General features: G+C 35.4%; 1 protein-coding gene across 4 annotated transcripts; it reads right to left on the minus strand.

The window, feature by feature from the left end:
• Window positions 1–6,876: 6,876 nt before the first annotated feature.
• LOC145584323 (uncharacterized) lies at window positions 6,877–15,253 on the minus strand. 4 transcript variants are annotated; one of them, XM_081641195.1, is made up of 3 exons: window positions 14,769–15,253; window positions 14,058–14,121; window positions 6,877–8,817 (listed from the first exon to the last, which is right to left on the minus strand). In XM_081641195.1, exon 3 carries the CDS (start codon window positions 8,547–8,549, stop codon window positions 7,596–7,598), a length of 954 nt encoding a protein of 317 aa, XP_081497321.1. In that variant the 5' UTR covers window positions 8,550–8,817; window positions 14,058–14,121; window positions 14,769–15,253; the 3' UTR covers window positions 6,877–7,595. The 4 variants fall into 4 exon arrangements, 3 of the variants coding, with proteins under 3 accessions (XP_081497321.1, XP_081497325.1, XP_081497316.1); XM_081641199.1 differs by having other exon boundaries at window positions 14,058–14,124; XM_081641190.1 differs by having other exon boundaries at window positions 14,058–14,190.
• Between the last annotated feature and the right edge of the window lie 1,449 nt (window positions 15,254–16,702).

Raw genomic sequence — 16,702 nt, forward strand, 5'->3', positions numbered from 1 at the left:
GTAAGCTATAATTGATGTATATTAGGACAACTGTTTTGGTATGACTTGAATAGATTTTCAGAGTTATTCTTTATTTTTCAATTTAATTGCATACGTTATGTACATTTGTTGGACATATATGTGTGTTAGGAGAAATTTAAAACAATAAAAGTAAATAAATAAATAATAATCGGGGAATCCATGACCTGACCCACAAAATTGCGGGCACCAAATTTTTGTGGGTCAAGTCATGGACCGACTTTTAATTTTAACTACCCGTAGAAGTGGGTACCCTCTCCTTCTTGTACCCGAAAAGTCGAGTACTCATAATGAACAACGACCCTACGAACTTAGATGATAATAATGACTTCTAAGGGTGAATGTAATGGGAGCTATAATAAATACTTCGTATCTTTTTAAGTGCTTATTTGAATTCAAAGAAATAATCATCTGAAGTAGAGGTGATCGAAAAAATTGGGCCGAGTCAGGCCTTAACATAATTTTAGGCTTTTTTCGGGCCAGATTCAGGTTTTTAACTAAAAATGTGTTTTTAAGCTTGTCCAAACCCATCCTATTTCAGGCTGGATCGAGTCAGGTTAGCGGGTCGGATCAATGTTGATGGCCTCTAATAGTCTAATCTAAAGTGCAAGTGCTCAAATTAATATTCTATTGTATACTACATCTACTACAAAATATATGTACCTTTTGTTTTCATTACAAGAATTTAAGAGAAAAGAAGGGGCATGTAATAGTGCGACTATTATGATTGTTAGAAAAAAAAAGTATGAGTAAATAAATGGTTTGATAAATAAGAGTATATTTTAAACATTCTAACCAAAAATGTTTATAAATAAATAAAGAATAGAGCTGTATAATTTGTTTAATTAAGAAAATTGAGAATGTGAATTTTTCTCTCAATTATTTGAGTCGATGCTTAGGGTTTTCCCTTGTTCTTGAAGTTCCTTAACTTCTTTCATCAATATCTCAATCTTTGTGTCCCTTTCTATTGGATTCTTAATTCCCTTACTACCTAGGAGCCGTTATTCCAAACCAATCAAGGCTTTTCAAGGTTTTTTTTTTATATTCTTTGGTTTTTGAAGCTTTCCGTAGTGTCCAAGCAGGTTTGTTCTTGACTAACCTCCTTTTTAAAGGTTGTTAACACACTTTGCTCCCCTTAAATACACGCGGAAGGCATGCAAATTGGCTTGGTGGCTCACCTTTGAGGATTAATCCTTGATTTAATTTTACCTTTCAACGAAGTAAAACTTTACTTCTTTCCCTTTTTCTCTGTTCTTGACTCTGTTCTTTCTAAGCAAGTATAACTCCTCTTCTTTATTGCTGTTTGTCCTTGTTGTCTCTTCAATAATGGCTAATCACAATTATTGGACCGTGTATCGTATGAGGGTGTACTTAACTGAGCCTTTGGAGCATTATATTACAAACATCGATTGGAATAAAGCGGTAATTGGTCGGTTCTTTGGGCCCAATTATCCTAGCCGCACGATTGTTCAACAGATGGCCGATTCTCAATGGCTCACACGAGGTAATATTGTTGCTCATCGTACTGGTTGTTATTTTATTTTTGCATGTGAGCACCCCACGGACGTAGAGGCTTTACTTGAGCAACACACTTTCATTTTAGATGGTAGAATTTGCAATGTTCGAAGGTGTAATCGTTACACTGTTCCTACAAACGTTAATTTTGATATGACTAGGCTCTGGATTAGAGTTTATGGGCTTCCCCTTGGGTTTATTGATCCGGAGTGGGCTGTTAAAACCCTAGAACTTGTAGGGTTGGTGGAAACTTTAGATTATGACGGGGATGGACTGCCGGAGGAGCCAGAATTTCGTGGCCAGGTTTTGTTAGACCTTTCAAAACCTCTAATTCTAGGGTGTTACATCCCTGATGAGTTTGGTCCAATTTGGATTTATTTAAGGTATGGGGGAGTGTTTAGATTTTGTAAGAAGTGTGGTGGCGTGGGTCACTTCAGGGAATTCTGTATGTATTCGGATTATGTAGCTTCACGGCGTATTCATGCTCGGATGGAGACCTTCAAGTCTCAAGGGAGGACAATAATGTATGATCCAAATAACCGAGCTTTTTATTCGAATATGGTGGAAGGGTCTCAAGAAAATTTCAACACTCGGAACACACGAGTTAATCTTATTGTTTTAGCGCAAGACTTTAAATTTAATGATGATAGTTCTGGTGATTCGGACAATAATGATGATAATGGGACTGATGATAATGATAACTCGGGTAATAACCAAGCTGATGATAATCCGGATGCCAATGATGATAATGAAGATGATGATGATAATGAAGCTGATGATGATAATGAAGCTGATGATGATAATGAAGATGATCAGGAACCCCTTGATGATGATTAGAATAGTGAGGGCAGTGACCAAAATGGTGGAGCAAATTCGGATGCTGATTCCAATTCCTCTGGAGGTGCAGGGGGAGAATCATTTGCCAAATTGTCATGCTGAAGTTGCTGATCCGGATGGGGATAACAACGAAAACATCGAACCAGATTTTATTCCCATAAATGGGGTGTATCAAAATGGTTATTTGTCTCTTCACCATACTGCCTCATTAGTGGACAGCTCTGTATACGGCTCTGCCTCTGATCAGGGGAATTCAAGCAATTCCTCTTCCGAAACATATCCAATGACACCCGAGTCATATCACAACCCCAGTTCAACAAGGTTCATAGATGAAAATAGGGCTGATATACCATTTGGTGACCCTTATGCTCCCTTCACTACTACTCGCTTTATTTCTTCTTTTACTGGAGGGGGATTTAGTATAAGTGATGCGCTTGAGGAGAGTTATTTAACTGATAATTCAAACTCTGACCCTCAAGAAAGTATTTTTTCTGAACAACACAATGCTGCTGCCTCGGGTTTTCTCCCTGATACAGTGACTAATGGAGCGTCACAAGTCTTAATTCACTCTGCTGAATTACCTGATTAGTCAGCTATGAACGACCATATTGTTCCTTCATTGTTCGCTTCGCTTTCGCTATCAGATGACAAGGTGTAGACACCCATTTGTGTCTCTCCAAAACCAAACCCAGTAATGAGTACCTTTCACGTTGAATCATAATCGAATGAGGTGAAAGTGTGGAAAGTCTAGTGTTGCGGATAGTTTTTAATTCTTTTCTTTCTCTCCCTTTTTGAAAACCTATTTTTAAGAAAACATCCAATCCAGTTTGGTTTGGTCCATGGCAAGGGTCCGATAATAGTGAAGTTGGATGGGGTTTGAAAAGAGCTTTCCAACGATATATTATAAGCCCAATTCCGATGAATAATGAGGAAGTTATGGCCAAAATACTAAACTAGGCCTGGTTTGATCTTTATGTACGGCCCAATGATCTAGAGGAGGGCCTAATGTTGATTTATCATTCCTAATGCAATTAGAATTGATTTTAGTCTTCTCGATTCTTCTAGAAGGTTCTTTTCATTCCTAATTTAATTAGCATTGATAAATTAACTTTGGTTGACTTTTTATAGTTTTAATCAGAATAAAAGAAGTGTTTTTGAGGAAAATACGATTTTGCCCTTCTATACGGCTAAATTTTATCAAAATTAAGAAAACGCGTGAAACTAATTATTAGCGCCTGACGACAAGCATTAGCGCCTGTCACTAAGGCTTAGCGCCTGGAGCTAACCTTCAGCGCTTGGCGCTAATGTCCAGCGTCTAGCGCCAATGCTATTTTATTCTCGTTGAAACTCTGATTTGTTATTCTATCCATCCGGCTGATTTTCTCTATAAATAGCCTCCTAAAACCTCTGTTTTCCATTATCAATTCTCATAAAAAATCATCAATTATCATCAATTCCCATCAACTCTCTAGTTTTCTAATTCTCTCTAAGCTAAAGCTCTTTCTCTCTCTCTCCTAGCTTTTCTCTACAAAATTCCGCATTCACAAGATCTAGACACACCTAGCATTGTTCGAAGTTGCTTTCGCCCTAGACGTGAAAGGTTTGATATTTCTGAGGGTTTGGTCCCAAATCTCTCTTTCAATTATTTAATTTAATTTAATTGTTTGATTATTATTTTCATTGAAGTTACTAACGCGTGTATTTTGTTATAAGAAAGAGATACGAGGCATCCAAGTAAGTGCGTTAATTGATTTATTGATATTATGATGTTGAAATCATGTCTAGGTTGTTATTCTGATTCCTAATGTCATGTTAGGGTGTTTTGATCTTCCTAGTATCATGTTTAAGGTAACAACTATAATTTTTAATATCAAATATGACAATTGTGATTCTTGTAATGCTCCCTATTTTTTTTTTCCTAATATTCCTGTTAGTATCATGTTAGGGTTAAAGCTTTGATTTTTATTGTTTAATGACATGCTAGGGTTTGTTATTAATCTTGTTAGTATCATACCTAGAATCTTGCTATTATTATGCTTTAACATGATTATGATTTTTTTTTGTGTTTTATGATTATTATTTGTCATTATTATGATTATTTTTATGATTATTATTATTATTATTATTATTATTATTATTATTATTATTATTATTATTATTATTATTATTATTATTATTATTATTATTATTATTATTATTATTATGTTGATTATATTTATTGTTATTGCTTGATCACGCCTTTTATGCATGTTTAAAGGGAATTTGTACTTGTAATCACGCTTAATAAGATAATTGATAATCTTGTTTAGGGATAATATGATTATAATTCAAGTGATCGCCAATAATAGTTTTATTTGTGCATTAATATTCAACCAACATAGATAAACAGGTTTCGGGTAAACCTAATGATTGTATGTTAGTCAGAAAGCGCACATGAATACGATCAGAATAAAGTAGAGGCCTATTATTAGAGCAGGTTCAATCTCTTTTAGGTTGGATTTGTACCTTCATCCCCGAACTACCAGTCATGGTTCCAGACCTATTGGAGTTGACGATCTCTTGGATCGTTAAGGGGTGTACCCTTCATCTTGTGAACGGTTTACAAGTTCCTTAAAATTGTTGGTGACTCTTTTGCTCTAGCTTTCTTCCCTTTGGATGCCACCATGCTTAAGTGTATGATCACAGTGGGGTTCAAGTTTGGAATAATGCTTGAAATATTCCCTACACAAGGCTGCTTTGAAAGGAATGGTGTCCTTCGAAAAAGTGTACTATTGGGTTCAGAATTATTAGAAAGCTAATATATTCAGTAAGGTCAAGTGATCGGAATGCCTAGGTGGAGGCCGCTTCCGATCAGTAATATTAATGCATAATTAATATTACAGGTTAATCTTGACTGAACCCTTCGGGTCATACCCTTAGCAATAAATGAACCGACTCGACGAATTAATTAGGAAGAAATTAATTCGTCGCCCGAGTACTAAATATTTAGACATCGATAATTCGAGCTTGGAGCGTCGAAACCGAGCGTTGGAGAATCTCAAATGTCGAGCCAAAATTTAGGATTTGGCGAGACGGGAATATGCTTCAAGTAACAAGTAAAATCCTAGCCACTCGAAAGGCTAGGAAAGCGCGCCCAATAAGAGCGTGCCACGTGGAAGCACACATGGAAAAACGCCATGTGGCAGCACACGTGGCAGCCATGTTGGCAGCCGCCACGTAGGCAGCGTGCCACGTGGCAGTGCGCCACTGTGGCGACACATGTGGCAAGGGCCGTGGACTCGGGGCGATGGGTCATGGACACGGGCCAAAATAAAATGGCTTAACTGAACCCAACTTGGGGCTCAAGGTTGGGTGACACTTGGTTAGTTCACATTGCATGTGAAATTCCTTAGGGACCAAGTAGGAAAGTGGTCCTCACCTAACCATGTGACACTTGTTACTTATTCCCTTGTTTATTTAGCTAAGGATTGAATTCATCAATCTTTCCATGTGGGATCTTTTTGTGAAAAGTCCCACATTGAAAGATGAGTGGAATTCAAAAGCTAGCCTTCCTTATAAATAGCCAAAGGATGGCATGAGAATTCCTTGCTTGAGTAGGAGTTCAATAGAGCATCGCATTAGCAAAAACTCTTAAACTCATATAATACTCGGGTTTTGGTCGGACCTTGCTAACCTCGAGGTAACAGACCTAAAAGTCGCTAGTAGTTTTTGCAGGTGGATTTCCGTAGGAGGCTCGCGTATTTTCGGAACTTAAGCTTTCAAGTAAAAGCCCGACTTTGAGGGCGAAGCACGCTTCAAAGGTAAATTCCGATTTTATCCTTTTATGTTTATTTGTTATGCTTTATGGTTTTATTAATCGCGAGTGGTTCTTTGGGTTAGGGTTGTTTCCGCGGTGAGTCGGACTAACCAAACCCCAACAGCAGTATCAGAGCCTCGCTCGTTTATTTTTAAAAGCATAATATTTTTCAAGGTATTTTTATGGCTTAATTTTTCTGGTATTAAGTTGCTAATTAGATTAGTAGCTTGTTTTATCTATTTTAACCTCGTATTAGAGCTGTCTTCAGCTCCCGAACCCAGATTTCGACCCAAAAATAGTTAATTTTGGGTGGAAAAGGCGTTTTGAAAATGGTTTTACTCTTTTAGGACTTGGAATTTTAGCCCAAAAACGACCAGAAATGCATTTTTCAAGGGGTTTTTCGTTTTAACGAAAAATTTTAAGTCTTTCTAACCTGGAAAATTAATTGCATATTTATGGTGGTTATGTAATTGGCTCAATACATATTTTATATGCAATTTTAAACCTCTTTAGGCATGATTACTTGGTGGTAATTTATGTTTGAAAGCTTGGTTTTATTTTTCACATAATTGCAAATTAATTGCATTAAGTGTGAAATTGTTGTTCTTTGAGGCTTCTAAGTACTAAAGATTCAATCTTTAATTATGTTAAGTGATTGAAACTTTAAGTTACTAAATTCCATGAATTTTTGTTGAACTTTGTTGATTTAATCATTTTTGAGTTGATTAGAATCATAAAGTTTGAAACTTTGTGATAGAAATTTGTTTATCTTCATATTGGAAGATATAATTTTTCAAGGATTCACAAATGTTAGTAGTTGGATTTTTCATTTGAACATTAAAGTTCATATTTTTCCAACTCCCTTTTATTTTGTCAAAAACTCAAGATTAATTTAAATTAATTAAATTGATAGTGAGTAATTGCCCTCTTTTTTTTTGTTGCACCAAGTTAAACCAATTTTATTAAAGAATGGTTCTTGGAAATAATTTTGGTTACATGCACTTGGATGATTTTTTTATTTAAGTTAGACTTGTTTAAATTTTCATTTTTGCTAGACGAGGCTCAAAGTGGTTTATGAAGAAAGGATTGCATATTTGAAAAGTGAAAGGAGATATGCATGATGTGGCTACAAGGGTTGCCTTAAATCATTGGTATACCTTGTGTTTAATTCGACATTGTTTTTTTTTTTTTTTTTTTTTTTTTTTTTTTTTTTTTTAATGCAATATAATGAAATGATCATATGTAAGGAAATAAATGCTCATTTTTATTAAAAGAAAATAAAGAATCTACAAAATTAATCTAAGGAAAGGAAAAGGTGCCTATGCTAGACTTATTGGGGAAAGAAAAAAAATGAAAAAGAAATAGAAAAAGAGGTCACGAAATCTTGTCGTTGAAGCTCGCCTCTTGTCTTGTGTTGTTTCCTTTATCATCACTCGCTCTTCTTGTTAACTGGAGGCATGGGAAGCTTGTTATTATCAATCAAATGTTGGATAGCCTCCTTTAGCTTCCAATAGCTCTCAGTAGTATGACCCATACCTTGATGGTACTTGCAGTGTTCGTCTGGATTCCAACTAGGCAATCTCTTTTCAGGTGCGAGATCTTGAATAGGTCCAATGGGAGTAATGAGTCCTTTGGCATGGAGTCGATCGAAGGCAGTATCGTGGCTCATCCCAATGGGGGTGAAGTCTTTCCTTAGTTGCTTTTTAGATCCTTGGTTATCCATGGCTAAAACTTCACTGAGATCAATGGTACTAACATTGTTACTAGAGTGGGCGTTTTCGGAAGAAGAAGGATTGTCGTTCTTCTTTCCTTTCCAGCCACCGTGGTTACTATTGTTAGTAGCTTTTTGCTTTGCGAGGTCGTCTTCGATTTCAATTCCGATGTCATAAACGGCCTTGAAAGTATTCAAGTTGTGTTGATATTTTAAGTGCTTTGAATACTTTTCTTGGAGATTCTTGATAAACATCCTCACAGACTCCTTTTCGGTGGGGACCTCAATCATCTTGGCGGAAGTTTCCTTCCATTTATAAAAGAAAGAAGTAAAGCCTTCATTCTCTTTTTGTCTTAGCATCTCAAGTTGTCTATGATCGGTTTCAACTTGAATATTGCACTTGTATCTATCAATGAAAGCGTTTACTATCGATTCCCAGGTAGAGGTTTTCTCTTTGTCAAGGGAGAAGTACCATTGTTGGCAAACGGTTTCAAGAGATAGTGAAAACAGAGAGGGGAAAACCTTCTTATCGATACTCTTAATGTTCATTATGGTTTCAAAAGCTCTTAGATGGAAGTAAGGGTTATCTGTTGCCTTGAATTTAGGGATGTCAGTGGCGTTGAACTTATGTGGAAGAAGTTCCTTGTCCAGCGAGACCCCTTGCGAACTCATGCCCTGAAATTTATAGTCACTAGATAGCTTTCTCAAGCTTTATTGCATGAGGTTCATTTGTTGTTGCTTCACGGGATCATCGATCTTGAGTGTGAGTAGCTTCAGTGTCTCAATCACATTAGTCAATTGACTCCGAAGTTCATTAACTTCCTCTTGAGTTGCCATTATCTTCTTAGCCTTCCTCTTTTGACGAATCGGTTTATCAAAAAGTGAGACTTGAACAAAGAGGTTGTCCTTGATTAATCGCCCTTCTTTCCTCAACCAAGTACTGTGGAAAAGGAATTTGGGGATATCTATTGTTAATTATTTGACTCAAACTTTATTCAACATGCAATGGATGGAGGAAGTGAAGAAAGATGGAATGGAATGTGAAGAATATTTAGATGTAGATGGAGGGATATGGAGAATTAGGAATAGAAGGTACCCCCCAATTCAAATGACGGAAAAGACCGACTCATGCATGAACCTAGGACATGGTCATGGTGACATATAAAAAGTGTGTGCTATGACTAGTGAGTGTATGTGAGATGTTAAGACTTGTGTCATGACCATGTGGCTAGACTATGGGACTAGACTCGATTAAAGACTAAGTTAAGACTTCACGTATATGCATTAAACTGGACAAAATGTGGTATTTTAGTCATAACTTTTTATCTGTGACTCTGATTGGGATGAAACCAACGCCAAATTAAAGATAAAACTCGGGGCTACAGATCCATAGGTTATACGACTCGTAGTTCTTCCTAGAACTCCGGCTATGACCAAAACAAGTTGACGCTTGTGCAGTATACGGGAATAAAAATCCGGGTTGACTTAAAGGAACTATGACTCGATTTTATGTTTATTTATTAGCTCAAATTAATTAATTAATTAATTAAACAAATTCCTTTAGTCATTAATCAGTTTATTTAGTCTTAACACAAGTCAAACAAATGGTTAAGAAAAATCACATAGAGTATGCGCAACAAATAATGCACAATTAGTCAAGTAGACACAATATGATGCAATGAGTTTGCAACCTAACCATGGCTCTAGTTCTCTAAAGTTCGGGATATGGTTTAGTCAATAGAGGGTCCATGGTTAATTTTCCGGATGCACCGCGCGGAAGCCTAACCGTGAAGGGTTGGCGCGAGTGGATGGGACACCACGAGCTTTAGAAAAAACTCGCTTCCATGGTTTGGTGAATTCAACATCTCGGATGTACCCTTTGTTGCACGGAGCGTTCAATCGGGTAGATGGAGCATGAATTCCCAGAGGTTTATGTCCATATGTAGAACAGATATGGGTTTCAGAAAAGTGAGAAAAAATTCAATCAGGAAGTAGGATCGAACAAACAATACGAAAAACCGGTCGAAATTAGAACGCATATTTCTGGCTCGATATTGGGGGAAATTGGCGCCAGCAATCAGAGACTGGCGCCAGCTTTTAACTGTAGCGCCAAGCGCTACGACTAAAATGCTGTCGCCAAGCTCTGGCCCCTGACGCTACTTCCCACATGCCTCGGCAGCTTTCTGTGCTCGATAAAATTTTCCAGTTTCGCGCGGTGTTATTTCGGTCCTAGTTGTGAAAGATATTTCTCAAATTTCCTACGTGTAAAATCCTATGTTTTTAACTCATTACGGATGGTCTTTCCAATGAGATCTTTTTTATGCATATGACAATAATGTTAATCAAAATTACGCACATGAAATACTTAGAACGTTTCGAGTCTCATCGACTCATTCTAAATCATTGCCAAAACAAATTCAGGAATTAAAATAGAAATCCTTCCCAGTGGAGTCGCCAAAAACTGTAGGGAATAATTTCAAGCTTTAATCCCAGTAGCTTGAACCCCACTGTGATCATACACTAAAGTACGGTGGCGTCCAAAAGGGAAGAAGATAGAGTAAAAGAGTCGCCAACAAGTTTTAGGAACTTGTAAACCGTTCATAGGATGAAGGTTACACCCCTTAACGATCCAAGAGATCGTCAACTCCATAAAGTCTTGAACCAAATAAGGGTTCGGGGATGAAGGTACAAATCCAACCTAAAAGAGATTGAACCTGCCCTAATAATAGGCCTCTACTTTATTCTGATCGTATTCATGTGCGCTTTTTAATTAACATGCAATCAATAGGATTAACCCTAAACCTGTTTATCTATGTTGGTTGAATTTAATGCACAAATAAAACTATTATTGGCAATCACTTGAATGTATAATCATATTAACCCTAACAAGATTCTTAATATCTTATTAAGCGTGATTACAAGTACCAATTCCCTTTAAACATGCATAAAAGGCGTGATCAAGCAATAACAATAAATAAGCATCAAGCAACATAATAATAATCAATATCATGAATAATAATTATAATAATAATAACATTCATAATAATCATAAATTATAAGAATTATAATCATAATCATGTTAAAGCATAATAATAGCAAGATCCTAGGCATGATACGAACAAGATTAATAACAAACCCTAGCATGTCACTAAGCATTAAAAATCAAATCTTTAGTCCTAACATGATACTAACATGAATAAATATTAGGAAGAACATAGGAAGCATCGTAACAATCATAATTAATATTAAAGTTACCATAGACATGATACTAGGAATATCATAACAACAATTTAAACATGATTTCTACATCATAATATCAATAAATCAATTAAAACACTTACTTTGATGCCTCGTACCTCTTTCTAATTACAAAATACACACGTTATTAACTTCGAGGAAAATAATAAATCAAAACAATTAAATTAAATAATTGAAAGAGAGATTTGGGACCAAACCCTCAGAAATTAAACCTTTCACGTCTAGGGCGAAGGCAACTTCGAATATGGCTAGGTGTATCTAAGTCTTGCGAACGCGGAATTTTGTATATAAAAACAAAGTTTAGATAAGAGAAAGAAAGAGTTGAATGAAAAAGATGAAATAATCAAGAAAACTTGTGAATGAGGAGAATTGGTGAATGATTAAGAGAATTAGAGAATTAATGTAAATTGGTGAATGATCGTAGATGAATGAAAACAGAGTTTTTAATACGATATTTATAGAGAAAATTAGCCAAAAAGATAAAATAAACAAAATAGAGTCTGACGCACAGAAAACAGAGCTAGCGCCACCCTTGGCTAACTGGCGCCAGGCACCAACACTAGCACCAGGCACCAACACTAGCGCCAGGCGCCAATGGCTAGCGCCAAGGCCTGGGGTTAGGCGCCAAGCCTGCTTCCAACGCGTTTTCGAAAATCAGATAAATTTACCGTACTGGAGGATAAAATCATATAATTTCCTCGAAAATGCTATTTGATTTTAATTAAAACTCTGAAAAGTCAAAAGTCAATTTATCAATGCTAATTGAATTAGGAATGAAAAGAACCTTCTAGAAGATTCTAGAACACTAAAACCATTCCTAATTGCATTAGGAATGATAAATCATATTAGGCCCTCCCCAAGATCATTGGGCCGTATATAAAGCTCAAACCGGGCCCAGTTTGGTAAATTGGCCATAACTTCCTCAATATTCATCGGAATTGGGCTTATAATATATCGTTGGAAAGCTCTTGTCAAACCCCATCCAACTACACTACTATTGGACCCATATCATGGACCAACCAAACTGGATTGGCTGTTTTCTTAAAATAAGTTTTCAAAAACAGGGAGAAGAGAAAAGAAATTAAAACTATCCGCAACACTAAACTTTCCACACTTTCACTTCATTCGATTATGATTCGACACGAAAGGTACTCATCACTGGGTTTGGTTTTGGGGAGACACAAATGGGTGTCTACAATAATTCTTCAATAGCGATGCCCAAAATACATTTTTTTTCTTTTTTCCTCATTAAAATTCACACTTGCTGCTATAATTACAACCAATGTAGGACTTGAACCTACATCTATGTGCAATAGCACATTGCTCTACCATTTGAGCTAATAGGCTTTTGAAAACTTCTATGGAAAAACTTCTATGGCTAAACTTCTGTAACACTAACATTAGAAGTATCAACATAAACATAGACATCCTAGAATAGCAAAGAAAAGTGACAATAAGCTTTGACCATCATGCACCAACAATTGCAGAGAATTGTACCCATTATACCTTTGATAAGACTTCATTACTGTTAAACGAATAAATTGATTGTAATTTCAAGATACTACAATATTTTCAAAAAGCATCACCAATCTACAAACAAATTGAGTTACATTATACTAACAAAGAAGGGAGTACACATAAATGGGTAGATCTACCTTTCAGACATGCATTTCCATCATAAGATCTGCACAGGTCACTTTATGGTAAACAATTCATATAATGTTGCACATTAGACATGACAACAAAGCTCCCTAGGAACAGAACTTACTAGTTCTTATATAATCCAATCAGGGGCATATAGTGCGAGTTTCTTGAACTTTCGTTCTAGCAAGGTAACTCCATCTACATAGCACAATTAAAAGACAAAAAACACCAAATCAAACCCTAGCTTCATCAAAATAAACTGAAACTCATAAGCATAACACTTATATTGATATTCATATTCACCTTACCAAAAAGCTACAAGAAAAAATGAGTTATCTTAAATTTGCAGTAGTAACAAAGGGTAATGTTATTTTGATTAAGCATAAAATATTTTCATTAATCAATTTCAATGTATTCTAATCCCGATACATCAAGATACTATATTTCCATCCTTTATATCTTCTGTTTCCCAGCATATTACAAAAATAGAATTTGAAAAGTTATCCTTGTCTATGTATCTTGTGTAGACCACATAAGTGACAGAACACATCATTTAATAATTAAATCTTTAACTTTGGGCTAATAACCACTATCATCCTATAATTTAAAAACTAATTATAATTTGAAAAAAATAATAGAACTAAAATTGAAAACTAATTACCATGTACGTACTAAAGACCCTAATGAGTAACTTATAAAGAAATGACAAAAGTAGTACTTCACCTTTCATAATAACCTTTGAAAGTAATAAACTGATTATAAAAATATGATGAAACAACATCAAGAAAACCAACAGTGAAATCAATGTAATAATTTCTTTCAAGAAGAGCATAAAATTAAAATAAGAGATATATGAAGTATATTGCATCAGGCAAATCAAGTTTCCCAACCTGCCTGAAGGTTGAATTAACTCCCTCCACATCCCCCATCTTAAAACTAATCCCTTTCCTTGGTATGATGAGAGTTGGATATCACCAGTCAATGTTCAACACAAATTTTCCTTTCAAAAACTCTAAACATAACAGCATTACCCCTAGAAACTAGATGAGGTAGAGAAAATAGGCAAAATGGCACATGACTTGAAGAAGGCGAAGGCCAGCCATAGATATCATCACATTACAATTATATGGCCACATTAATATCTAAATATAGTCTTTCATAAACTAATACAAGCTACCATAATGCAAGCAATTAACAAGAAGGATTCATACTCTGACACAATACCAAGAAAAAAAATCCAAAAACAAGCAATACACAAAGATGAGGGAAAATGTATACCTTACAAACTAGCCACCAAATCAATTACTCAGCTGCAAGATCCACCACGGTATATCTACCTCAACTGCTACACATAGAAAGCCAATTGCCACACTTACGGCTACAACTCATACTCAAGTACCCTAAATTTTAACTTAAATCACAACAAACAATAAAAAAATTCATAAATTTATATTCATCATACACACCATTAACAAAACCAAAATTCAAAAATCAAACAAACCCATCATTCAATAAACATTGAATGAAAATAAACAAATACAGGAACCTTAAATTTAGCAATTAATGAAAAAATAAGAATTTTTTTTATAATTTGTATAGAACAACGAAAAACAAAGCATTGAGAATAAACCCACTAATTGATTATCTTACAATTAAGCATTAAAATACAACAACAAAACTCCTTTCTACATTTATAGTTGAACATCAGACACCTAATTATATAGTATTAGAGAAAAATCCAACTTACTAGAATTCAGCCATGATGTTACAAATATTCTAATCTTAATCTATTGAATAAAACCCTACTTACTAATAAGCCATTTTAATATAATTATCAGACAACAATTGAGGTAAACCTATCATATATGTGATTAAGTCGGTAATTACAAGCAATTAAACAAAACTAACAAATCAATTGTGTTATTTAAATAACCAGACCAACTAATTCACTAATCTAATATAAGTAAATGAATCAAAAGCTTAATATACCTTAACTGGGATGTTGCCTTCCGAGAATCACAAACGGCTAGGCTGCTACCGTCCGACTCCGTCAACAACTCAACAAGGACGGACGGGAAGTCGAGAACTTGACTTACACCACCGGCTGGACAAGAAGCCGAGAATACCACCCACATTTACAAAATGACATTGGAGACGTTGAATGAGCTCGATTTGGAAGAGAGAGTAATTTGAGGCTTTGAGGTTAGAGTTTGCTATTAGAACGAGGAAACGCATGATGGGTAAAGGGAATTGGGGATCTAACAAAACCTAGAAATTAACAAATTAAACTAATACCATAAAAGGGAAAATCACAAAGAGAGAAACTGAAGATGAATTAAAGAGAGAAAACAATGGAGTTGAGGGATCAAAGATGAGATATTGATTGGCGGATATCTGAAAATGGAGATAAGTAGTTTTATTCATGGTCGGTGAGAGGCGATGAAGGAATGAATGAGGGAGTCGAGGAAAGGAAAGAAAAAAAAAAGACTAAGGAAAAAAAAATAATTCTAGGGTTTTTGTTTTAAGCTGCTTTAGTTTGTTTTTAAATTTGGCAAAGGTATCGCCTATGATAGTGGAGGATTAGAGGCGACTTGTAAAGTAATACTTTATGTGTCACACATAAAGAAAGATGGGACGTATATAGTTTATGTGTCGCCTATTATAGCGTAGGTGATGTCTATGCCTGTCAATTTTTTTTTTATGTGTCTTTTATCAAGCTTTATGTGTCACATGCTTTGTAAGAGGCGACTCTAAAACTATACGCATCACCTATTAATTTGAGGCGACTCCAAAAGGGCGACTTCATAGGGTGTTTTTGCAGTAGTGCAAATGCATCTCTTTATATATATATATATGTGTGTGTGTGTGTGTGTGTGTGTGTGTGTGTGTGTGTGTTTATGTATATGAATTATATCTTAGATGCATGTTTAGGATTTCGAATGTTGTGATGATTAATTAAGTTCACTTAAATCAACCAACATAGAAACCCTAGGTCCTTAAATATTGAGTAAAACTTGTCATTCCAAGACAACACTTACCAACTGAACGAGGGTAGTGATGGGCTACGCCAAAGCGAGGCATCACTACCTCTCCAAGGAGCGTAAGACATACCGGGTATGCAAGTTGGTTTTGGTTGTACTCAACGATATGAGTGATGGAGTCCTAACATGTCGTGGCAAAGTGAATAAATTGTTGAGAGAGCATTAGATGCGACGATTTATTCAACCAAGAGTGGCTTGGAGCCATTAGCAAAACGTTGCTTACCTTAGGAGATTGAGTGTTAAGACAAGTCAAAGCATGCTTAACCACTCTTTGTTTCTTTGGATCTTGGAATCGACTTATTCTCGCCAAATGGGGACAATTATAATGCGTGGATAAGACGTTTAATAAGATTGAAGATTTGCATGAATACCTTTTAATTTTCAAACTTATTATGTAATTTACTTGATAAATGGTTATACTTTGCACTTATATTTGTAGAATTCCAAATCAAACTGTATTGCTTTCCATGATTGGTAAAGGAAATCTTTGAATGGTTCTCAAAGAAAAGTAAAGCATTTCTAAAATACAATTCTCATAAATGACTTTTATAACAAATTCCGAAAGGACGGTTGGACATCATGTATTCAAAATACTAGGTAGTTTTGATAAAACATGAAGTATTGAGTTACAAACTCAAATTGTCAATGTTGACAACCAACATATCTTTTCACTTAATACATAGATGAGTAGGACTCATTGATGTAGTAATTCGAGCGTGAATTAAAAGAAAATATGGAACTTTGTTTTACGGCGCATTAGATGCTTAATTATGCCTAACAAAGTATAAAAGTCAAAGACTCTTAAAGAAATGGTTCATTCTTAAAGATTATGAGATAAAGTATGATAAGAAATATAGGAAACGAGGAACAAAGAAAAGGAAT

This window comes from Chenopodium album, chromosome 2 (genome assembly GCF_948465745.1).
Source record: "Chenopodium album chromosome 2, dcCheAlbu1.1, whole genome shotgun sequence".
NCBI lineage: Eukaryota > Viridiplantae > Streptophyta > Magnoliopsida > Caryophyllales > Amaranthaceae > Chenopodium > Chenopodium album.